This window comes from Aphelocoma coerulescens, chromosome 3, assembly GCF_041296385.1.
Source record: "Aphelocoma coerulescens isolate FSJ_1873_10779 chromosome 3, UR_Acoe_1.0, whole genome shotgun sequence".
NCBI classification, from domain to species: Eukaryota; Metazoa; Chordata; class Aves; order Passeriformes; family Corvidae; genus Aphelocoma; species Aphelocoma coerulescens.
This window is the reverse complement of record NC_091016.1, coordinates 72,403,661-72,429,508: the sequence shown is the minus strand read 5'-3', so window position 1 is coordinate 72,429,508 and position 25,848 is coordinate 72,403,661. Positions and strand designations below refer to the sequence as shown.

Here is a 25,848-nt window from a genome sequence, read left to right as displayed (position 1 = left end):
AAATTTGCAAGGTACACGAATGTTGTACAGCTTCAGATATGAATCTAATACTGTGGATAATGACAGCTATCAGCCTGGTCAGTAGTGGAGTAAGTTACAGGGAAAGACCCTGAAGTAGATGATGCAGTACAGTTATTCCATACCATTTCTTGAACAGGGCTCAAGGGCTACGTGGAGAGAGCCCACACTTCCCCTTCTGTGCTTCCTGATAATCAGTCTGTGGCTGGTGTGCTGCTTAACATCTTATCTAGGTTTCAAAACAAGCTTTTCAGAATCCTTCAGGAATATTTATCACTGTTTCAACTGGGTCCTTTCTACTGACTTCAGAGGAATTCAAACCATTTAAATCTGGATATTTTATTTTGCACTGGGAGTGCAAGTGGGTTGTGTGAACTAGCTATGCTTTTTAAATTGATGCTTTAGCTCATTGCAACCTCCCCACAGAAGTAAATCCTTTTGAAAATATTCACTTTGGAATAGATATGAATTAAACTGAGAAAGATGACTCCACATTCTTTTTTAGTAATTTTCTCACTTATCTAGGCTTCATTTTAATTATTATGAGATCTTAATGCTTATAAAATCACCACTGACTAGAAATGCTTAGTCTATAGAGCACAATGTACACAAACGTATTTCTCCTCAGCCTGGTATTTTAGGAAGCCCTCTTGTTTTACAATGTTCTCACTTTTCCTAAGACTGCGTTGGGGACAGCAATGCCATTTTTGTGATCTTAGAACTCCATTAAAGTCTTCTGACTGTTTCCTGCACACCCTATAGGCAGTAGATCATTATTTAGATTCTAAAAGATAAGAAACAGAAAACATAAATGTATCACTGTACACGTGCTTTTTTTGTTTTACAGTACCTAACACTAAGTAGCAACCAACAGCAGGGGACACTGAACAAACTGCATCAGCTGGAATGTCCTTCTGCCTACATTCTGTAAACTTTCTGACGTTTAAGTTCTACGTCATAACACTTCTGCATCCTTCCTTACTAAATGTTGGACCATACTAAAATTTATCCTTGGACAGAGATGATCAAGCAAAGTATTTTTGAGATGGTTTGGTAACTTGGTACGCCATTTGTTCTAGAAAAGGAATGAATTTTAAGTATATTAATTTCATGCTGCAATTTTAATCAAGGCCTAGACCTTTCTGTTTGCAGCCTTCAGAATGGTGATGCCAACTAACTGGAAGCTCTCCATTGTCTTTTGGATATAATCCAAGTATAAGATGTCCTTGTGATGCCTAAAGATTTTTGCTTTTTGTATATTTTTCATATACTCAAAGATTTGTAGACTGTTTATACATAGTTATATAGCTTCTAGTACTTTTCCTGCCCTTTCTCTCACATTTTAGAACAATAAACTAACCCTTTCTAACACATTCCTGAAATTCTGTTTAGTCTTATTCTCAAGAAGAGGAATTCTAACAAGGACACTCTGTTTTGCACTAGAAGACATAATAAGAAATAGGGCAAAGAAGCCCCAGGAGCAACTCCAAGGGGCAGACCCAAGGGTGGGTTGCTGGGGCAAGTGGTATCTTTTTGGATGTACCTGCTCGATATACTAATTATTAACCTTTTAAAATTTGTAGTAAATCAATCGTACGCGTGCGCAGAGCCATACTTGTGCACCTGAAAGCTTTCATTAAAGATCTGGTTTTTATACTATCACTCTTAATATTGTTATGAAAGTTTTTGTCTTTCATTCTGGGCAAAACTTGTGCTTAGAGGGATTTTATTCAGAATTAAGAGGTTATGTATATTTGTGTCTGAAAATTCTAAGCACTATTGATCTGTGTATTAGCCTGGGTAAACCAAGACAGGAGACATACTTCCTTTACTGATTTAAAAATAAGGGGAAATAAACAGTCTCAAGAGAATAATGAACTAAACATCTTTAAAAGCGTGATGTCTTACCCATAAAAAACTGGTAGTAATATATTGGGAAAGCAGTATAATCATGCATTTTCTGCTCAGTACCACTAACCAGGGTTTGGAAAGCAATCAGAACATTCACTTCACTTCAGAAAGAGATCCAGAACCACACTGAGTTTAGCTCAATCATAAAATTCTTTGCTAGTTTTGTTTCATGGGACACAGATTTGGTGTGGGAGTAGACACCATGTGCCACAACCCTGTGGAAATCACCTAAAATACTGGATCAATGCCCTAAATCAGGCAATTCAGTTCCACCTCACAGCAGAAACTTTAAGGTAGCTGGGAGATCATAATTTTCTAGTTACACAAGTAAATAAGGTTTTGTACCTTCAGGTTTAATCCAACAATTAAAATAGACTTGTCTTTTGCTGGAGAAAAAAAAAAAAAAAAAGCTAGTTTTCATAAGTTTTAATGAGATTTGGAGATTTCGTAATCCCAGGGACAGAACAATCTAGATCACCTGGAAAACTGTCCACTGCACACTCACATTATCAGAGCTTGGAGATAAGATGTCTTTGTCAGAAAATGGCAATTTGTCAAAACAAGGTATTATATTTAACTCAATTTCCTTAAACAAATTTTCTCAATTGCAGAATGATATCCTTGGTTACTGCACAGTGAGAAATAAATAAGATTCCACAGAATTAGCTACTACTGTGGGATGTGAGTGCCTCTAGTCAGCTTTCCATTTCAGTATATTTTATCAGAAGCTTACATCCTCCAGAAAGTCATTTTCCAAGAATTACAAAAATTATAGTTCTCAGGGTCTTCACTAAATATGTGCAATAGCTAAATTAAAATTTCTATTTGACTGCAATTCTCAGTCCTTGTGATAAATGACATTGGGCTACTGCGATGGGCTAAATTCTCATGTTCTGCACAAGAGAAATTTCAATGGATCTTAGTCCAGAACACTCTAAAAATATTCTGTTTAAATACGAAAAAATATTCACAGAAGAGTAATATTCATGCAGTAGTAATAATTATGGTAACCTTGCAATATAAACTGAAAGTTTCTACTCCCCTTTTATGATATTTTAATTGAAGGACTAAATAGATAGAAACTTTTTGAAGAAAGATGTTAATAAAATATGTTGATGCCACTGAACTAATTAATATGCTGGAGCTTAGCAGGTATCTTTTTTTTTAATGAGTAGAAACAGAGCAGATTAAAATTTTTAGGTTTGTCAATGTACATATTTAATTACTAGAAAAATATGAAGATATAAATTAATGTAACATTAATTGTAGCTTTAATAACTTCAGAAGATAATTGACAGGTGTCGTAGAATATTAATTGACAATGTCAGTCTTTGTATAGCAGGGCCTATGCTTTTTGAGGATTGTTGATAGTATTTTATTAATATAGCATCCTAGTTTCATTTTAGAGAAGAAAATCAGGACATCTGAGTTATCTCTATCATGCTGGTAACTTTATAACTAATTCATTGAATCCTTCAGAAATACACTGGCACACTGGAAATAGCTTAAAATATGTTAGTAGCATTTTTAACAGAATACTATCACGTGTATTTTAACATAATTCTATATTCTGTATTTTAACAGAATACTAACTGAGAAAAGCTATCAGTGGGACAATTTTTGCCAGTTTTCATTGATGAACTTCAGAAGTATATCAGTTGTGTAGATTCAAACTGGTTAAACCTTATCTGATTAATGACACATATCAGATTCTCTAACCAATTTTAAATTATTCTGGTACAAAATTATTTTAGAAGGGGAAATTGAAGAGAATTCCAGATTACTGAAAAAAATTCAAATGAAAGAGAAAGCATCACACACATACAAAAATTGGGGAGGCAAAAAACACAATTCAGATGCAACAAAATAGAAAAAAAAATCTTTAAATATCCATTTTCCCTGCGTAACTGTACAATAATTATTTTCTGCATGTCAACTTTGAGCTAATAAAAACCAAAAACAAACAAACAGAAAAAACCCCAAACAAAAAAAAAAAAAAAAACATAGCTGGTAGGCTCTATTTCGGTTCTTCAGTGAGGAGAGATTTTTTCTTTAGACAGGAAAAAGTCTGCTTGCATGAGAAAATGGTACTGCCTGGTGGGAGTTAGTTTTAGTGGAAAAGTGAGATAACAGAAGAAAAAAAATGCCTGTAGAGGCCTCTGTGCGACCTAGGCATCCAGTACTACAAATGCTTTCAGACCACAATCTTTTATCACTGAAACCTTGCGTGATCATTCACTCTCCAAGCAGCCTATTCTTGCTAGTTGGAGTTTGATAAATGAAACAAGTGGTTACATGGTTGTATTCAACAAAAGTTGTACAGAAGCTTGGCAGGTTTGCACATATTTCAGCAATTCCTAATTAGAGAAATAGAAGAAACTTATTTCCTGAGACACAGCAAGCCACAACCATTGAAGTCAGTACAATTCACCTTCCCTGAGTCTGCAAGATCTCCTGGACATTCAAAGAGAATCACCCTGAACCACTCTTGTCTCTTTTTTTCTCATGGCACTCTTTGGAGTCAGCTTCTCTAAGGTGAAACCAACAAAAATCATTCAAACACTAATATATTGTGATTTCTGCTAAGAGATAGTGCACTTACTAATATGTACTAGTACTAATACAACACACAAAGAGCTGCCTTCCTTTTAAGCACTGCTGTCCTCCTGCTGTGTCTGATTACAAAAAAGCTTGTATTCTTTTTCTGGCAGCTTTTACAAAGCTTTCTGTTGCCATATGCTGTCATTAGCTGTCCTCCACCAAAAAATACTATGTACGGGGCAGCTGACCCCAGAAAATGTTGCTAAGGTATTAAACATAGGCACAAGACCATCAGAGCTCAAAATTCTTTACCAACTAAGCTGAAATAAAATTACAGACATAATTTGAAGATGTCTCATACACTAACCTCAGAAATCTGAGCCACTGAGACTTCCAAACTCTGTCTAATCTCATAGTACTTTTCCTGACCACTACAAATACCAGCACATTTTCAGAATGTCAGCAAAGACATCCTACAAAGTATTTTCCTTTGGTTTTTTTCTCCTTTATGAGTATGAAAATCTACTTTAATGCACCGGTTTTCCTAACAAGCTTTACAAATACCAGCAGAATTTACAAAAGCTGCACAGTGATCAGCAGTAAAACCCTTACAGATGAATTTCTATGTCCACGAAGGAAGCAGCTGTTTGTTGAATTTAGGATAATGAAATCTTCCTTGACATACAGACTTTGAACAACAACATATTGGCTTGCCCAATGTGTATCAACAATTCTTGTTAGTTTTCATAGCTTCAAGGCTTATCAGACCATTTCTCTGCATTTGCCTGAACAAAGTTTGAGCCACAGATGTTGAAAAGAAAACAGACGGCAAATACACTAGAGAGTATAATAAATCCCCAGCTTCCAGTGTAGACTTTGTCTGTGTCCACTAGAACTGTATTCAAACAGTGAACAAAATAAATAGCAAGCAGAGTTTGTCCAAAAATAGCTCTAAATGCTGTCAGTAGAAGAGTTGTTAATGATAGATACATCATCCCCTTCTTGGCTTCCACAGTCCTACAAGGAGACTCAAGTCCTTAAGTGTTTTCTCACTAAGGGAAGCTTTTTCATAAGCTGGGTGACCTTCACTAATGAGCAACAGGAACTGCTCTGCTGATATGGTTGTGTGTAAGGGGACATGGCTTGAAGGTTATAGGCAAGTTCAAAGCGCATGGCAATTTATACCTGAGATTTAACTCTGCAGCAGCTTTGTAGTTAATAGGCCCCTTCTATGTTTATTCTGATCCCACATATTTCGGGGATAGAAATTTACAAGGTGTGACTTACATGTTGACTTCTCAAGATTTTATTTCATCGTCATTCTCAATCCATCCAAGTTGGACCTGAGCCGTGAGTGGTGTCAAACCTCACCAGAACCAGATTTCATATCTTATTGTTTTGCTTTCTGAAGCTGACCTTCTTTCCTTAACTGGCTCAGTATATAACAGCTGCTTCTTGAAAGCCTTCTCAACCACATGATTCAAAGTTCTGTAAGATTTGAAGCTGAGCTTTCAGTAGGACTTTTTTTTTTTTTTTTTAATTACAAAGACTTAAGGAATACAACATTTCTATGCCAGGTATTGGGTATATTTTATGACCAAAGGAAACAGAATAGCGTTTTACTGATTATTCAGAGAAAGAAATAGAATATAGATCTGATAAAGATCTCTATTATTTTTTTTACTGGTAAGCACTCAAAGACTATTCCTGAACAAAACAAGACCTAATCACAGCATTTAACTTAACTGCAAAAGATGATTTGAAGGCAAGGGAATTTTGAAAATATTTCAAAAAATCATCTGGGGATAAATTCAGGCATGGAAGAAAGCTAGATTTTGAAAAGTTTTATTTACATATGTAATTACAAATATTTTTGTGTGTAATTATATTTCCCATGTAACTTGGAAATTTACTTGTGTTTTTAACTAGTAAAGTTTTTAATTATTGCACCCTTTGTAAGCAAAAATAGCTGCCTTTAGAGAAATTATATTCTACCCACGGAGCCCAGTTTTGATTTTTATGTTTAGCTCCTCCTGATCTATTATCACTTCGTCTAGCAGATGCATAACAAATATTCACTTCCTGCAAGCCAGTTTATCCCTTTTTTTTTTCAAGGAATACATTTTTTCATCTCTAGTCTGCACTTTGTAAAATATATTTAGTCCATCATGATTCTTCTCAAGGTATTACAAATTCTAAAATAGAGATAGATGATGAGTCCTATTCATTTGTGCTGCATCTCTGATAAGAAATTAGAGGTTTAGAATTTTCTGTGGTAACTAAAATGGCTGAAAGTTCTTTTGACAATAGCATGATGGATTCCAGTTTTATTCATTGAGGAATAAATCTATTACTTTAAGCAAAGTTACTCCAAAGATGTCAATTTTTCAACTTCTTACACCAAGTGAGAAGACCAGTGTTCTACTCGAGGGGTTGTAACAGCCCTGCCTTCAGAAAGAAAAATAAGCTTCTGGCTTGGGTGAAAGGTAAAAATTCCCATTTCCAAGAAACACATGGCCGACATTTTCCAGAGTGGCTTTAGTAGGGAAGGATCCACATTGAGGGAAATGAAAGGAGAGGTTTGTTAAGGATGAAGACTTGTAACCATACATCAACATATATATGTGGGCAAAATTCATATTGTTTATAGAAATAGTTGCTGTTGCTTTGATCACCTTCAAATGCTTGAAGTTATTTGCATGATTAAATTCATATGAAGCATTTTAAATTTCCTCATACAGCTCATTATTTGCTGGATTTGACTGTTGTGAGAATGAAGGGTAATTTTTCATTGCAAGCATATTTAAGGTCCTTCCTTCCATCTGATAGCTGTGTGTGCTTATGCAGGGTAGCAATTGATTTTTTTTTTTTTTTTTAATGTACCAAATTTCCATGCTTTTGGTAAAGAACTGCAACTTAGAGAAAAAACATTAAGCTACACTGCAGTGTCAAGTGCAGTCACAGATGGATTGACATGTGATATTATCCAAAACCTGTCCAGATGGAGTTACCTTTTCATGAGTTAGTGAAAAAAGGGGAAATAAGTGGGACTGAAAAAACGCCTGTTTTGAAGGGAGGAAAATGTGGCTACAACTTATCTTCTACAGAATAGCATTCTATTCTTTTTGGCGCAGTAAGCCTAATTAAATAGTTACATTTTAAAATCTTTATGAGAATCTTAATTATTAATGACATCAACAGGCTGAAAAAAAATGTAGGTTAGGTGTGGGGAGAGTTTGGTTCTGCAAAGACATTACTTAAAGGCAATTTTTTTTGCATGACTGAGCACATGTGCACACAGACTAGATAGTTACATTTTACAATGAGGTTACAGTTATAAATTATTTATAATGTGTTGGGTAAACACTGTAGGCTATTACAGAATCCATAGAGTCCATAGTTTTGTTATAGCTATGTGTAACACCCTCAAGTAATATGCAATCACATATAATTTATGAAAGCAATATCCGTAGTATTGTTTATGATGTATATTAATAATTTATTAATCCTTTATGAACTATTTATAAATGCAATCCTAATGGAAAGCATGGCTGACTTGTTACTCCATCACACTAGGTGTATGGGAGTTAAAGGTTGCACGCCTCTGCCCCACCTTTTTAACTAGCCAAACAGTCTTTAGACAAGGCAACCCTTACTATTTCCTTACAGGCTCCTAGGAAATTAGAAATCAGAGAGAGACGTTGTAAAGAGATTTGCCTGCAAGTAAATGCACAGGATCTTTTTCTTCAATCTTTTCCAATATTTCAGTAGAGCTACCATAGGTCTCCTTCACTGGGTCCATGAGAGAAAACTTGCAGATATACAGTTGTGTGTGTATTAAAGTCTATGAAGTCTTGATTCCAGGGGATTCTTGTCTAGTTTGGTACATCAGACCAACAAAACATGGGCCATCAATCCTTATGGTGTCCACTTGAAAATGGGCCATCAACAGAAATGAGTGTTATAGTCTAGGCTGCCATGATGTCTAGGAACAGATCCTGGCTTGCAGGATTATTTTTCTGCTCCAAAACATTTCCACCTGACAAGGTACAGCTACTTCTCCTTGCAGCGGGCAAGCTCCGCTAACTTTCATGTGACAGTGCAGTTTTATTGCAGCTCTTTGCTTCTTTGTGCGTGCTGTGAAATCTCTTGCTGAGGCACTGGATACCAGAGTACCATCCCCACACATTAATTCTTCTCATGTTTTTCTGCAGGAAACAGATCTCATTCTGACCTTTAACATCTCAATGCACCGTTCTTGGTGGATGGAGAATGGGCCGGGCTGCACCGTGACCTCAGTAACCCCAGCACCAGACTGGGCACCAGAGGATCATCGTTATATCACTGTCTCGGGGTGTTTGCTTGAATATCAGTACATAGAAGTGGCTCACAGTTCTCTTCAGATCTTCCTTGCAGTAAGTGTTTACAAATAACTTAATTCTACCACCTTTTCTGGATTTCTTCTTTTCATTACTGGAATAGTGGATGATTGTGGCATTCATTCACAAACCCTGGCTTTATGTCTTAGTTTAGCTGTGAAACTCAGTCGTCATTCAGCCAGTTCAAGATACCTGCATGCAAAAAGTTTCAACATACACATTTATTATTGTGCTAAGAACTACTGACATGACACACTCTGTTTTCCTGATACTATAATATATAAGCTGTGACATAACAGCAAGTTACACCTATTGTTGTGAAAGGCAAATTAAATATGAAATTGAACACAAAAGACAAACCAACAGTGAAAATAGATTCAGTGATCAGTTGACAGGACTCAAATGTCATCAATTTGTCTTCAACCATATTAATTAATAGACACTAGACTACAATGGGAGAGGTTTTCCCTCCTCCCCTCCCCCCCCCCCCCCCCGAAAAAGTTACACTTCTATGAAAATCAAAACCAGAGATCTTAAATCTTTTTTAGGAGTAAAAGAATCCACTGTTGTACTGCAGAAAATTTATAAGAAATGAAAACTGTTTGCTTGGGGGAAAAAAATGTATAATGGAGCTCACAACTATCCAAATAGTGGTCAGCTTTCCATCTGTCTATTCCCCATCGCTTTTTATTATTCAAGCTTGACTCACGGAATTACAGCTTCATAGAATCATTTTGGTTGGAAAAGATCTCTAAGATCATCAAGCCCAACCCTTAACCCAGCACTGCCAAGTCCAACACTAAAGCCTGTACCTAAGTGCCACATCTACACATCTTTTAAATACCTCCAGGGAAGGCGACTCCACTGTTGCCCTGGGCAGCCTGTTCAAGTGCTTGACAAACCTTTTGGTGAAGAAACTTTTCCTGATATCCAACATAAAGTTTCCCTGGTGCAAGCTTGATTTCCCTTCATACAGGCCAGGATACCATTGGTCTTCTTGGCCACATGGGCATGTTGGCTTGCATTCAGCTACTGTTGACCAGCACCCTCAGGTTCTTTTCCAACAGGCAGCTTTCCAGCCCCTCTTCCCCCAGCATGTGGCACTGCCTGGGGTTGTTGTGACCCAAGTGCAGGACCTGGCACTTGGCCTTTTGGAACCTCATACAACTGGCCTTGGCCCATCGATCCAGCCTGCTCAGATCCCTCTGCAGAGCTGTCATACCTTCAAGCCTTCAGAAACAGATAACCAGGATATTTTTCTGCCTTTTTTTTTAATTTTATTTTAATGAATGATGAACAAGGAACACAAGGTATATGTAGTTCAAGCTCAGTTCTGTTCCTGATGCAACAAGGTTTTTTCTGTGTGTTGAAATAGAGCTGCGTTTTCAGATAAGCTCATTCTTTTCAAGTCAGAGTAATGGTTCAAAATAACAAACCATTAGTAATCTGCTAGCTGTAACTAACTACATCTGTGTTATATTTCCCTTCACATTACTCTAAATGTGATTATCACAGGTAAAGAGCTGCACAGCGTAAGTATGGGTCAGTTTTCCAAACCTAGTGCTTGACTACTGTTTACATCACTTTCACATTTCCCACTGAGGCCATTTTTTCTAATAGAAATGCTAGTGTAAATTCACTCCCATATTAAAAGGATTAAATGGAAAACAGGAATTAACTGGTACAGCTCAGTGACATATAACACAAAGTAAGAAGAGCAGATAGTGCTTGGTTTTCAGCAAACTAGCTTTAACAAAACCAAGCGTTAGATCAGATTTATCTCCAGTTATTAGAAAGAAATTAATCTTTCCCTTCAATTTTCCTCTATGGGCACTTAAACAGATCTTGTACTTTATCTGCAAAACTGTAAATAGCAACCTACAAATTGGTTACTTGTTTTCTTTTTGTATTTCTGTATGTTCATGACAGTGATCATGCTAATGCTTTTCTTGGCTTTTTCACGGACTGGTGGCACTGTAGCACATTTTTAAGGATGCTTTCTACTGCCTACAGATAAAAGGTAGTAGACATCCAGCTTCATTGAGGACCACTTTTGTCAGCCTTTGGAAATATTATACTGAGTGTATTTTGTACAGCTTGCCAGTAAGCTCACAAGGAATGGAACTACCCAAGGTTAGGCTCACATAGATGTGATATTTGCTTGGAAAGTGGAAAGAGCATGATAGCCAAGATAAAAACTATAAAACTAAGATAAAACTACACACCCCTCCCTCCCCCCCTCGGTTTGTACTTTCTAAAAACAAGTCTTATGGTAGGCTGTAAAATATTTCAAGGATGGGAGGCAGATGTTCTGCTGATGAAGTGCAGAATATTTACATCTCCAAGAGAACTTTTCTCCATGGAGGAATGTGTCCTAGAAGCAAACAGCACCAGATCGTCCACCATACAAATACTGCTGCTAATTTTGTGTAAGTCAATACAGATTTTAGATTTTTAAGAGTGAAAAATTTTGGACAATTTTAATTTCTCCTACTGCTTAAACAAAATAGCAATTAAAACAACCAGAAGGTTACATAATCCTGAAAGTCAGGGGAGTTCCTGATGTGCATAGTGGTGGTGTTCATTGTGTAATACCAGCCTTAGAATAGAAAAGAGAGATAGATGTGATGATGCACAGATATTTTGCCACTTTCTGCTGAGGCATATATTTTGCTCAGGATTAATAATTGGACAAAATTTCTAGTTTAGCTCACACTGAAGTAACATAAAATTCAGTTTGGTAGTCTCTATACTTCAACCAGCAAAATGCTCACAGTTTAGAAAAACTTCAAAACAGGCAAAAATTATTTGAGAACAAATGTGTAGAAGAAAATGCTTTGATAAATAAAGGATTGTCCCAGTTTGTGTATTTAGCTTGTTTGTATGCAAAACACAGCTGGAATAAACAGTGATAATAAAGAGCACATAGCTGCCACAACCATTCCTTGGTCCCATGTCACAGAGCACTCACTGCATTGGGTGATGGTGGTAGAAGACTAAAGCCTCTGTAGAGCCTATCAGTAAATCAATCCTTGTATCACAGATGTAAAAAAAAGACCACATAATGCATATTTATGTCTGTCCTCTAGCCATTCCCATGTCAGCACATTACATCTTGCTAAGTTGCTGTCTGATGTTTTTTCATGCTTATGGAAATTTATTTTGAAAATCTTACACTGATTTTTTACTCATTTATTGTGGTAGTTGCCTCTCTGAAGTGGTACACCACCAAAATCTCAGTGCCACACACCATGTTAAGTCAGTTTTTACTCTATTCTCCATATCTGTACCTCCCACTTGTCTCTTTTGAGACTGTGCCTCATTGCTAGCAATTTATCTCTACATATTACAAGTTAAAAAGAGAGAGGAGTTCAGAGTGAAAAACAGAAAACTCAAGGGAGGGGAATTTCATTCATAAGTTCAGCTTTGCAGGCTTGCAGTGCTACAAAATAAAACATATTTTGTGGACATGCCCTGCAGTATGCAGCTGTATGAAGTTGAACAGAACTCCTAAGGGTGGCATTTGCTCTGCTTTCTGTGAAATCTGGGGTCTGGAATACATATAAGTATCTCAGAGGGGTGTGCCAAGAGGATGGTGCTAGACTCTTCTCAGTGGTGCCCAGCGACAGGACAAGGACCAATAGCCATAAACTAAAACACAAGAAATTCCATCTCAACATTGAGGAAGAACTTCTTCATATTGAGGGTGGCAGAGCATTGGAACTGGCTGCCCAAGGGAGGTCATGGATTCTCCCTCTCTGGGGACATGAAAAGCCTACCTGGATGTGTTCCTGTGTAGCCTGCTCTAGGTGACCTTGCACTGGCAGTGGAGTTGGACTAGGTAATCTTCAGAGGTCCCTTTCTACTCTAAAAATTCTGTGAATCTGTGTTTCTGTATATCCACAGAACAGCTCCTTCATTTCCTGCCCTCCCCAGTTCTTGATCAATATCATAGCTGAATCTGCAAAAGTGAGATCTTAGCTTCATCACCTTTTGACAGCAACAGCTATTTAAGGGTTTGCTGATACATGCAGAAAAAATGCATCATTTTGGCCATAGCTAATTGAATATTTTTGTTGGACAAAAATAACCCTTAACGTAGCCTGTGCTACTCTCCACTCAATGCTCCTCTCCCAGGGAAGTCTCATTTACAGAACTCCAATGTCTTGAGCATCTGGCCCATCCAACATGCTCTGCAAGGACCACAATTCTGCCTGTCCTTGTGTCTACAAATTATCAAAATGAACTGGTCTAGTGATGGCATGACTCATATACCCATACACTTCAGACAATAAAGTGTCCTTACGTGTTTAAAGGTTATTGATTCTTGTTGCTTGCATTAGAGAAGCTATTTCATTTTCAGGCCTACTGGGTTATCAAGGATAGATATACTTAAATGACTGGTCTCTGGAGAGAATTGTTCCAGGTAAAGAATGAGGTCAGTGGTACTAATGGGGCTTTGATTTGCAGTTGCAAATCAAAATTTGAGCTGCATTCTGTATAGGATTTACAGAGTGGAGGCTGAATGAAAGTTGCCACCTCTAAAAAATAGGAGGTATAGCTGCCACTTGACAGTGGGGAGGGCAGTGCTTGGGAGGTGCATTTATACACCACTGCTAATCTTGGCATGTCCTGTCAGGGCTTAAGGTAGTCATTGGCTCTGTGCATAAATAGCACGTGCATCCCAGCCTTTTGGTCATACAGCTGAAAGGGTTATAAGCTGGCAGTTTCTCAAGCACCCACACACATCAATGTCTAATTCTACCTACAGAGCCTACATACAATTTTCTTCATTTCCACTTTTTATTGAACTCTTGTCTTATAAGAGAAGGTGAAAATCTTTTCAGTTCAGGCCCTGAGCTGTGGTTCAGGTCAGAAGGTGCTGCTTCCAAGTCTATCACAATGTTCTTTTGAAAGACATTTAATCTCTCTGTTCCTCTTCCCAAGTGCTGAAGAGAGAGAAAAGCATGCCTAAATTTTGCATGTTCCGTTCATAAGACTGTACCATTTGCATAGATAGAGATCTCTTGAATGTTTCAAAAAGCCCCTAAATGTGGAGGACACCCAGTACAGTAAGGCCTTTGTGTGGTACAAGGAAATTATAATGGTAATTGCATTTCATACAGAAATGGAGCTCAGATTCTCTGCATCGTCCTTCTGTCTTTGTTTTAGTCTTTGATTATGCATGACCTGCCCTCATTCCCACAAGTCTGTTCTTGCAAAAGTCAACAAATTAAAACCCATTTGTAGATCAAAACTCTGAAAATATGCAAATTAAAGATCAGCCTTGAAGATAAGTGTAACAGAATTACATATCTATTTGCCAACACAGGATTAAAAGTATTTAGTATGCTTGTCTTTTACTTCTCACACTCAAAAATCTATTGATTTTAGTGGAGATAAGTGCCCGAGTTATGGGAATAAGACTAATGGGAAGGCATCACCTTAGCCAGTTTGGGTTTTAGTTATATAGCCCTCGAAAAGATGAGCTGTGTAATATTATTCCAGTAAAACAAGTGGAGAAAAAGCATTTCTTGTGTACTGTATCTGCATTATTGATGGTAATTTACATACCAGATAAATAAAACCATAAGTAAACAGTTGCATAAAAGTATTGACCATTTTCAAAGTGATCCTGTCCACTGACTTTTATGTGCTGTATATTAGTCTTAATTTCTTTTTGTTCCTTCCTGTATTTGTACTTGAGTATATGCTTCATGCAATCATTAAATTTATTATTTCATGCTTTAAAATTTGCAATATGTAATTACCCATCCATAGTATTTACAGTAAATGTATACCGTTTGGATTTCTGCAAAGTCTGCATCATGCACAATACCTTTCAAGCCCTGATGCTGTCAGATTGATTTAAAACATCGTGAAGCATAACTGTGCTACTAAGAAGCAATAATACAGCTATGAAGTTAGGGCGCCAGCATCAAAATCTCTGCTCTGTTGCAGACTTACCATAAGGCCTTTGGCAGGGTGCTTAATTCATGCCAATTATTGTCTGTACTATACAAGCAGTGGTTCTTAAATATTTCAGAAAGATGCTGCCAGGATAATTCCATTAAACATTGCAGGTAATCCAGTATTATGGAAAGATGGTCTGTGTATGCATTTAAGAACTTAAAACAGTAGAATAGCATTAATGTTCCTTTCTTCTCTTAAGGATTAATAATTAGAATAGGATGGTCTTAAAATCCTTAATGTTAGCATAACACAGGTGGCATTAAATACTCACATGCCCTGGTGGAGAGATAGGAGTACTCAGTAAAAGTCTACTTTTACAAGAATATATTTACTGAACTGTCTACCTGTGTTTTAGACCTCCATGCTCAAATATGTTACTCACAGTCTACCACTTAAAGGCCCTCAACATTGCTGAGGAAATATGATTGGGAAGAAAAGCAGTGGTTCCCATTCAAAAGAACTAACCTTCAAAGTATAAAACAAGCCAGCCAGTCCATATGGAAAGGAAAGGAGGAAAAGACAGGAAAACAGAGAGGGAATACTAGTTTGAAGTTCCATTGCATCTCCTCCTTGACCATTGTCAGCTTTCTTGTAGGCATGATAAAAAAGTCCTATGATTCAGAATGAGTAAACTTCTAATAAACTTTATCTGCTGGAAAATTGTCCTAAAAGGCATCAAAAGACAGAAGTGTGTGAAAGTTTGAAATTTAGGAAGTAACTGAGGAGAAGCTGGTGTCTCATCAGCAGTGCACTCTCGCGCTGACAGGAGGGGACAAGCCAGGTGGGACAGGCCACAGAGAGTTTTGCAAGAGAAAGAAGTAGTTGAATTTCACTGGAAGAAACTAAGGAGAAGAAATGGAGGGTTTAAAGCAAGATGTGGAAAATCATCTCAGCAGTAGGCTTTGTCAGGAACAAGGAGAAGGCATGGCACAGAAGGAGAGGCAGGATGCTCCTCAGAAGCTGAGACTCACGGAGTGAGAGACCAGGAGGGTATAAGCAGGACAGCAAAGGGTAAAGAAACAGAGAGCTTGTAAAGCTCCTGCATTTAGAGCAGGAAAGGGAAACAAGTCTTCTGCAAGGGAAGTATATTTGATCTCTTTTTTTTTTCCCTTGTGGTTTTAATTTTATTTTTATTTGGGAAGATATGGATAAGACCTGAGCAGAGGAAAAGGCCAGAAGTTCCTCCAGATACACCAGTAAATCATAGAGCAAGACTGAAAGAATTGGACAGTGGGTACATCACTAGGATGGACTGCATGATAGGAGAAGAGGCAAAACAGCAAAGGCAGGGGAGATGAGGGACAGAGTCACAGGAAGGCATGGAAAACAAAGACTGCCTAACTAATAATGTCATTAGGATGAGGCAAACAGCAAGAGTGTTTCTGTGGGTCCCAAAATATTCATTAGTGGAATCAAACAAAACATAGGTTGGCCCTGGCTAATCCACATTAAAATGCTAAAATTAAACGGGCAAGTCCTTTTGACAGAGCTGCAAAGGTACAATCTGAGAGCTTGTACTGTAGTGAAGGTCTTCACTGTGCTCAGATGGATAATACTCATCTTTTAGGAAGAGTCACCTATTGATGTAGCCCTTGGGTTCTGCTAATAAACCAGCACATTCCATTCCTGTGCTGAAAATACGTACAATGGGATGTGCTGGGAAAAAAACAAAATGCAGCAAAGCTCTTGCAAAACATCAAATTCAGCAGTAAGCCTAATGCTGTGTTCTTCATTTTCCAGTCCTTTTTACCCAACATAAAGGTCTTCACTTGTGCAGGAAGCACATCTTACACATGAAAGCCCTTTCTCAGATTTTTCCTTGCTAATTTTGTTCCCACACCTCCCTTCTGACAGCAGCCTCTACGCCTTATACTCGCTTACACTCATACATATACCTTGCACATCAGCTCTCTCTTCCTGTGCTTGTAGAGTGGTGAGAATAATTATATGTGAGAAATGAGACGAGAGCTCATGTAATTAAGTTTTGACTCTTTGAACCTAATGGAGAAAAATAACATTATTTCATTAAGGCAAAGTTCTTTTCTAGGGCAATACAATGATTGAAAGAAAATTGATTCTTAATGATACAGATTGGTACTTTAGAAAAACTGTTTTTTCACTATGGTGATGCCATGAAGATTTTTTGCCTTTTCCTTTATACCCCTGTTATACCTTTTTTGCAACTTCTGTATTCTTAGTGCTTTTTCCCTACATTCTTGGACTTGTTTGTCAAGCTAAGAGATTAAACATTTTAGAAGCTTCGTAGCTAGGGATCAGTGTGCCCCAGACCCCAAGGTCCTCTCCAGAACACATTCTGTAAACCAAGATAGAACCATCCAGGGGAAGGTTCTTTGGGGAGGGGGGCTCACTCGAGCCTCTCATTGGGGAATCTTTGATAGATATGCTAATTAGTAAAACCTATAATGTTATACCTGATCTTTTGGGATATATATTTGGTGGGGTGCATTTCAATATATATGACCTGGACGTGTGCACCTAAGGATCCTTAAAATAAATACCAAGGTATTTTCCCCTTCTAACCGTGTCTGACTCTTGATTTTAAGACCGAGAAAAGGCATCAGTGGGACGGGGGAAAATTAGCACAATTTGAAGACGGTATGAATCATTGCAAAGTGTTAATTTAATAGCACTCTCTTGCCATGTTAGCAGAGAGGCATCAGGTTCAGGCATCTTTGACATTGGCTCAGAGCACAGTATATTGCTGTTTCTCTGTTTGACAGTAATGCTAAAGCATATGTCATTAGTATTTTGAAGGATTTCCATAAGAGATTTTTTTATGTCTATACGTACTATCTGTTATTGCTTCTATCAAATTTTACCTGCATTTCTTCACTACTTCTTGCAGAAAACTGAATTGTACACATCAAAGCATAAACGTTTTTCATAATGAGTAGGGAGCTTTGTCAATAGAATTGTACTCATTCATTTCCCTAAAAACTTCCCTTCTTAATGAGCTGTGTTGGTACAAAGCTAAGCTATGTAATTGTCTGAAAACAAATTTTCTCCAACTCCGAAAAGAGAAGTCAGCTTTAAACAGTCTTACCTGACCAAGGCACACAAGATTGTCTCTGGAAGGTTTATTTCCCTGATGGAGAGAAAGACAATAGCACCAGCATGAGCTGAGACTAGAAGAAGCAGTTCTGCTTCTCACAGATGTTCTTGCACTAGCAAAGGCAAATAGTGATTTTCTTGAGCAAAGTTGGAATTATGAAAACAAAGAGCTGAACATTGTACTCATTACTTTGAGGCCCGAGGGAAGTTTCCTGAGAATTTGTTTTGACCATCTCATATGTATCCCTCCACACAGGGGACTCTGATTCTGGCTGACCCTGCAGTGATATGACACAGCAATGAGGTTTTGGATCCCCCGGTTCAGTGCCTCATGGCTGTCCTGGGGCTATGTGATGCTGGTGGTGCTGTGCTGACTGGTGATGCTTGCTTGCTGACTTGCTTCCTCCTTAAATTATTCCTCAGTTCTGGTATTGGCATAGTCCTGTTTTTATGACACTCATAGCATGAGAGCTTCATATGAACATGTTCTATCTATATGCAAGTCAGATTACTTGGACTGGGGCCTATTTACCCAGTCTTGGTGAGCCTCTCTCTTTGAAGAGATTCTGGATAAAAAGCCAGATTTGATATTCTGTCTATACAAATCTTTTTCTGTCTATACAAAAGAATTTATAAAAAGTGGAGAAAGCTTATTACATTTGTTTTAGATGTAAGAATAGTACTAAGAACAGCAATAACAGTAAGTAGCACAAGCTTCTGTAATCATAAGTATTCCTTTACAACATGTAGTTAAACAAAAAGCAATACCTCTTCACACTGAAAACTCATAGTCAAGTGCCAGGTTCACCAACCCCATTCCTGAGCTGACTCTGAAAGTACAATAAAAATGAGGGCTGGTCCTTGGAAATATTAAAAACCCCATCCACTTGTGTGGATGTTGATAAGCTTTTGTCACCATATTCAGTATTCTTGTTGATATTACAGTGCTGCCTTGTTCTGCCCTATACAAAAGTGACATTTGCCATTTTGCCATTTTGCCACATATCCCAGAAAAAAACCACTTGTTCTGGAAGTACAAGGACTCAGTTCATGAGCAAAGGTAATTTTTTTCCTGAATATAATAAGTGCTTCATGTTTCATTTTTGTGTGCTTTTAGCACAGCTTCCTGAGCAAAAGACAAACTGAGCACATAAAAGTATAGTGTTATGAAAAGATAGAATGCACTGTTTTGCAGCTTTAGTCATGACTATTCTGGTCACAATACCATGGTTCTGAAATTCTGGTCTGTAAAATTCACCAAAGATAGACAATGTCAGCAACTGTAACTGAACCCGTATGAAGTGTTGACCAGTGAAGACACTGATCAATGATAGATTCCTGAAATTCTATAAAACAACTTGAGTGCTTCTGGTAGAGCTAACTACCCCACTAAAAATAATAACCATGTCTAAGGAAAATAAAAATCTAGGAAGTATTTAGATGTCCCTGATCTTTAGAGTATGTACAATAAAAATAACTATATGACATTATGAATTCTGCAATTTTTTTTCCCCATTTTCTAGCAGAGACAGCATAACAAGGCTTTTGCCTTCCAGAAAAAAAAAAAAAAAAACAACTTGTTTTCATGCAATTGTGTACTCTAGAAGCTTTGGAATAAGTGTCTGATCCAGGCCAAGGTAATGGGGTCAGAAAACTGATCCCAGTATTTTTGATAAGTTTCTCTTGCAATCTCAGAATCAAAGCTGATCAGGAATTTTCTGAAGGAACATGATTCTTTTGAAAAATGCATCAGCCCTGAAATGTTTTGTCTTAACAGTGTCATGAACTTCATTTAAAGCATAGGCAAGTTGTCTTTAACGTAGTACCTGGTTTTCTAGTAGATTTTTTGGCTGGTTGCTTGGGCTCTGGACTTTTGTAGTACATTTATACTTGGACAGGGCTCATCCTAAAAGCTGCAGCATGATCATTCATAATGTTTGACTTTTGCTACAGTCTCTGTCACACATTCAGCCCAGACTAGTATCACTGTCCCAGACACCGTTGGGTCATGGGTACAGAGGTAGCACAAACCAGGCAGCATCTTTGACAGCCAGTTTGGATCTACTCTTCTTCTGAGGCAGAAAAAGATCTTATTTGTGTGAACATAAGCTGTGCTATTCCATTTGGCCTCTAGGTCAGAAGACAGCCTGTAGGTTATTTCAGTTGATACTATGTCTATATACACTTTTGTGCATTCCCAGTGTCATGAACATTTAGAGTCCATGTCCCCTGGACAATTAAGAATACCAATGACAGCTGGATCTCCAGTTAGTGTTTGGGCTCTCAGCTGGGAGTTCAGGTAGGAAGCAAGAATTGTAACCTAGTACTGGGAGAGGAAAGTTTATCATATGTAGGAAAAATATTAATTTTTAGTGCTTATGTAGCATGCAAAACAATGCATGCAATAAAGATCCTCTGTAGACATGCCCTAAGGATTCTTGGCTCTCTGACTTCTGCAGTGCTGCAATTCTAAGGAGAATGGAGTCAGAGAAAACTTTTTGTTGTAAATTTTCTGAAATTTCCACCTGAAGCCTAGATTTTAAGTGACAGGTAATATTCATTAGTGAAAAAGTCATTGTTCCATCCAACTGAAGAAAATTGCTTTCCTTTGAAATCAGAGGTTATCTGTTCTTTGCTTGTATTCTCAGTAGACATCAGCCAATTCTCACCACATCTTTAATAAATGTTATCTTCAGCACTGGTTGGGCAGGTAAAGAGCACATACATGTACCTCTGATGTGTTTGGGGGGCTTTCAGGGCGTGCCCCTGAGAAGCACCATTCACCTAATCTGCATCACTATTGAGACATCAGTTTTGCAGTACCCAACTGCTTGAAACTGACTGGCATAAAGCGATTCATGTTTTCAAAACCATTAGAGCAGGTTTTTTTCCCAACAGGCAGCATGCTTTTAACTCTACCTTTAAGCTCTGTCAACCTCCATTCTGGTCTGAGCGCAGTAAAGGAAATAGCTATTTCTTAATGTATAAAATTTAATAACTAAATGTTGTGACTTTTCCTCTGCTTTATTTTACGTCTGTATGTCCATGTTTTCTGCAAACAGATCGTGCCTAATCACAACTGGAGGTAAAAAAGCATCTACAAAGCCACAGGAGCATTTTTCTTCTGGTAACAGTTGTTGCCATAGATGGGAATTCAACATTGCCATGACAGAATTTATTTTTCCTTATATGTTCACAACAATCAAATAGTGACATCTGGAATCTACCCCAGAGGTTCAAATCAATAAAATATTAATAGCTGCCGTTTCCAGCAAGGAGGTTGTAACAAGAACACGACAGAGGAATCTCTGGCATTTTTGCACTATTGTTTTGCACTTAATTAGTTAACTGTTTCCTCTTCCATGTACTCTTAAAGATTAGGAACAATAAATCTGGGACTAGGATGCGATTTCCTACCTTCCATTTAGGTAAACTGGTGTTCAGATAGCCCTGTGTTTTGTGAGTGCTCTCTTGCGAAGTGGCTACTGACCAGGGGCTGGATCCTCAGCTTCTCCTCCTCACTCCCACTGAAGAGCAGCTCCGGGCGGACTGACTGCACATCTGATTCACAATTAAAACCAGACACAGAAATCAAAGCAATGCTGGGCAGCCTCATCTGAAGCACTCACCATTTTGCCAAGAGATTATCAAGGCTTTCCTTAGTAATTCAATTCAGTGTATTCAGTCACGGCAAGCAGAGAGAGCTGGAGGAAGAGAAGCACTGTCAAACCTTGCTTTAGACAACTCCATTCTTCCCATTCCTCCCATTCAGTGAATAAGTATTAACAGTCACTTATGCATAAGAAAAAAATAATGAGGTTTAATGAATCTCCAAAGATCAGCTACTTCATAAAAGCAAATGCCATGCTTTTATCAGTAAAAGTCCTCCAAGTCCAACATCAGCAGCAGAGGGAATTTCTATTTTAAAGCAAATTGCACCCAGTTTCAGTAAATTATCATAGAATTGATTACTCAACTTTTATCCAGTCAATGTTATGCCTCCCTAGTGAACTGGTTTATTTCAGTATGTCTGTTTCAAAACATGTCTTCCCTGGAAAGCACTCCTTCATTTAGCTTCTGCCGCTGGAAGCAGGCAACAGCTTGAAGCTAGCAGCTGCTCTCGAACAAAAAAGGTAGAGAGGCAGAAAAGCTGCTGAATCCATAACAATAAGCACATCATGACATAATTACAGTAAATCTCCAGAATGGTCTGTACACACAAAATGCCTTATGTTTTGGACAGAGGAAGTGTGCATTAGCAAAACCATAGTATAACAAAAGCATTTTGCAACAGAAGTCCTGTTAGCTTGCAATGGGTTTTTTAATCTTGAAAATTATCATTGACAGAGCAGAAGATAGTATTTGAATGGTCAGTTAGTTAGCCTGAAGGGGATATAATTAATAACCTGAAGGGCAAGAGCAGGTGGTACAAAGGTTTGAGGGGATTTTACAGTTGTAACTGTGCATAATCCAATACTGGTGCATCCACTTAACCTTTCTTTGATATGCTCCTCTTTCACCACTGCATGTAACAGCAGTTCTGTTTTCTAAATATCTTCATTTGACTTTGAACAGGTTAATAGGATTTATTGCTTCTGCAGCCTGCCTACACAAAACAGATTGTCAATATGGGCAATACTTTGTGGTCTGCCCGGGAATAATAGACTGCTTTCGCCATCCCTGCTTTTAGGAAGTGATTTAGTTTCCTGAAGATTTAGGTACAAAAGGGAGAAGGGGGGGCAGGTAGTTTTTCTGTGTGAGTCTATCATGAACTGGCACTGCTAAATAGCCACTTGTCATTTGCTGTATCAGCTGGTGGTGCTTGCCTCCTTTTCAGATGGCAGCCTCCTGATTCTCCATTAGAGGTGTCTGCTGAAAATTTGCTGTGGCTAGGTAGCAGTGGTACAAAATACATAACCCAGATACATTTCAAAGATTGCAGTGGACTTTTGCAAACATTTTCTGTTACAAACTGCATGAACTGATCTCATCTTCAAAAGCGTTAATCTGCCAGATCGTTCTGTACTCTGAACCTACATTCTAGGTTTCAGTGGCTTTGTGTTTTGTAAAGATCATTCTGAAATCACTGTGTATCATAAAAAAAGGATTTTTCCCCAGGCTTTTAGCTCTTTTTTGCCATGATTATTGCTTCCTGCTGCAACCATCATAATATAATGGTGCAGCAAATTTTACAGAAAGGTGAATTACATGGACTAAACCAATTGTCATTTTTAAAGTATCAGATCTTTCCAAATGTCTTATGAGTATTTACACCTTCATGCGTTATGAAGCTCTGACTGAGTGGAAGAGGTTAGTCACATTAAAAATTATTATACTGATTATACATAAAACCTGTGTTTTACATATATTAGCAATACATGCTGCATTTCCAGTCTCCTTTTGATCCTGGAAATAATACTGCTATGAGAAGTTCATGATGAAGATCCTAAAAATTACCGGAAGTAGTAGTCATTTAATCCTATGATTTTTAAATATGGGGATGAACCAAATCCCATCACAGTACATTGTATTCTCTATCCTGAAATACTCTTTTTGTGTAGCTGTTTAGCTTCCTTAAACTTTCTGATTTATTTTAATTAAAACAGTCAAAAAGAACACGAGGAAGAAAAAGGAATGAGGGTTTTTTTGTTGTTCCTTGGTCATTTAATTTTACATAAGCAAAAAAAAACAACAGAAAACAAACAACAACAGCAAAACTAATAAACAAATAAGCAACAAACAAACAAACCCAAAACACAAACAAAAAAAATCCAACAGGTTTGTTTCCAAAGTCATATGAAGGTATTATACTTTTGTGCACTTACTCGGAATTTCCTTGGATGATGAGATCCATATCAACTCAGATACTAACAGGAATTCATGAACTTCCATGTAAACAAAATTAATCCCACCTATTTCCAGACAAGGGACTTCTAGACAAGGGCAGCTACAGATGACAGCTGACTTCAGTGGACTGAACAAGCACCATGTACTTGGGCAAGGTTTGATCTGGGGAGTTCGATCTCAGAACAGGTCTCAGCTTGCAGCTGAACTTTGCAAAGTTGTCTTCCTCAGCTCTAACACACTTAGGAGTAATAGATTCCATTTGATCCACAGCTCCTTAGAGAGCCCAACTCAGTGCATGAAACTTTGAACAAGTCTAAGGGGGAATTTTGAAGGCAATGTGAAAATCATTTAGGCCATTAGCTGCCTCATAGAGGGGTTTGGTGGCATTTTGGAGTCAGCATATGCAGCTGTATACATCATTCGGGAGGTTTATAGTTCTTCCTCTAATTTCAGGTGTTTAAACAACACTGAAATTAAAAAGTAACATTCTTCTGAAAGACTGTTAAAAGGTTTTTTCTCTCTCAAACAGACTGCCGTCTGGAAAAGTACAAGCAATTTTAAACTGCTGAGAGATTACAGATTAACTCCTGGTATGTGCACATAAAAACAGAAGTGAATTTATCATCACTTCTGGAAAGCTAGCTCTTTTTTAAATTTTATTTTTAGTATCTTAAGGAGGTGTAGAAGAACCTGCCATTCTTTTCCGATATCTACAATTACCTTCAAAAACCATTCTTCTGATGATCTTCAGAACAGCTTCTAAGAGTCTCTTTGATTATATATGAAGAAATTTTTTTATATGAATCCTAGAATCTAATATTTTTCTATAGAAAACAGTTAACAAATCATAGACTCACATGGTGAGTCATATTCAAATTTTTTCGAAATAATGTTTCAGAGACTGAAGTTTTACATGAAAAAGGACTGGTAGCTGGAAATGGTGAATGTGTGAATTGTTTAACTATTCAACATTCCTCCCTATAGATTGCCTACTGAAATTTGAAAATATGCCCTTATTTCAGGTAGCATTTTCTTATTCTAAATTAAAAGTTACTACTTGTGTTGTTTGTTGCAGTTGTTATTGCTTCATTGTTGATGCTGTTGTTGTAATTTGATTTTATCATGTAGAATTCTTGTCACTCAGTTTGATCATTTAGGCTACCAAACATCATTCAGGGTGAACTCAAAAACTAAGTATATTGTCATGTCAGACTGTTTTTGCAGAATTGCCATAGTATTCTATAAATTGATGTTTGTTTACCAAAGCTACCTTAGAGTTCCAGATACGTGACATGGCATCTATTGAGCATTACGGAGCTTTACATGAGTTGTTAGAATACAGCACATTTGTTTGGGTTTTTTTTTTTTTTCCTTTCATTTAACATAAATGGCACTTGTCAAGATTGCAACCTGCTAACTTAAATTTGGGCATCATTCAGCCAGCCTCCACACACAAAGGTACTTTGGCTTTATTTCATGCAATCTGGGACCTTTGTTTGCTCTTCTTCTTGACAAATGGCCACACTAAAGCTACAGAGACAGACAGACTGACATGGAAGAGCATACAGAAATTTGGAACATGCATGGCTTGGATTTTTTCATTGCCATTTCAATAATAATACACCAGTGACTAAAGCAGGTGATTGGAAGTGGAGCGGATGCATACAGACAGATGGATTAAGACAGCAGTAATTGTGCTTTCACTTGATTATAATATTAACAGGCTCCAGGTGATTTCTATTTTTCATAGCGTCACTCATCTCAACAAATCCCAGCAGGCTTGGAAGCAGGGTAGAGACACATCCTGCTTTTCACACGAACCTGTTTCCAGCATGAGCACTTAAGAGAGTTCTTCTGTCAAAAAGCAATTAGCTTCTGCAGTCTAGGGTGCCACTTAGAATATCCAGGCTCATGTGTTTCATCATAAAATTGACCTTTTTAATTTTTTATGCATGAGATTCCCCACTAAAAGAGTAAGCATTAAAAAATACAACCCCAGAGAAAATACTGAAGGCACATGTAGAATTTATTAAAGGATGTCTGGCCCAGAAGTGCTACAGATAGGAACTCTATCTGAATATAATAAATATGAAGTATGCATTATTGT

General features: G+C 37.6%; 1 protein-coding gene across 3 annotated transcripts in view; it reads left to right on the top strand.

Annotated features, from left to right (window-relative positions):
- Window positions 1-25,848, top strand: part of NKAIN2 (sodium/potassium transporting ATPase interacting 2) — a 531,845-nt gene that overhangs the window by 440,818 nt on the left and 65,179 nt on the right. For all 3 annotated transcript variants that reach the window (XM_069010855.1, XM_069010854.1, XM_069010853.1), the window contains exon 4: window positions 8,685-8,885. In XM_069010855.1, coding sequence (XP_068866956.1) covers window positions 8,685-8,885 — 201 coding nt within the window. The remainder of the gene's footprint in view (window positions 1-8,684; window positions 8,886-25,848) is intronic.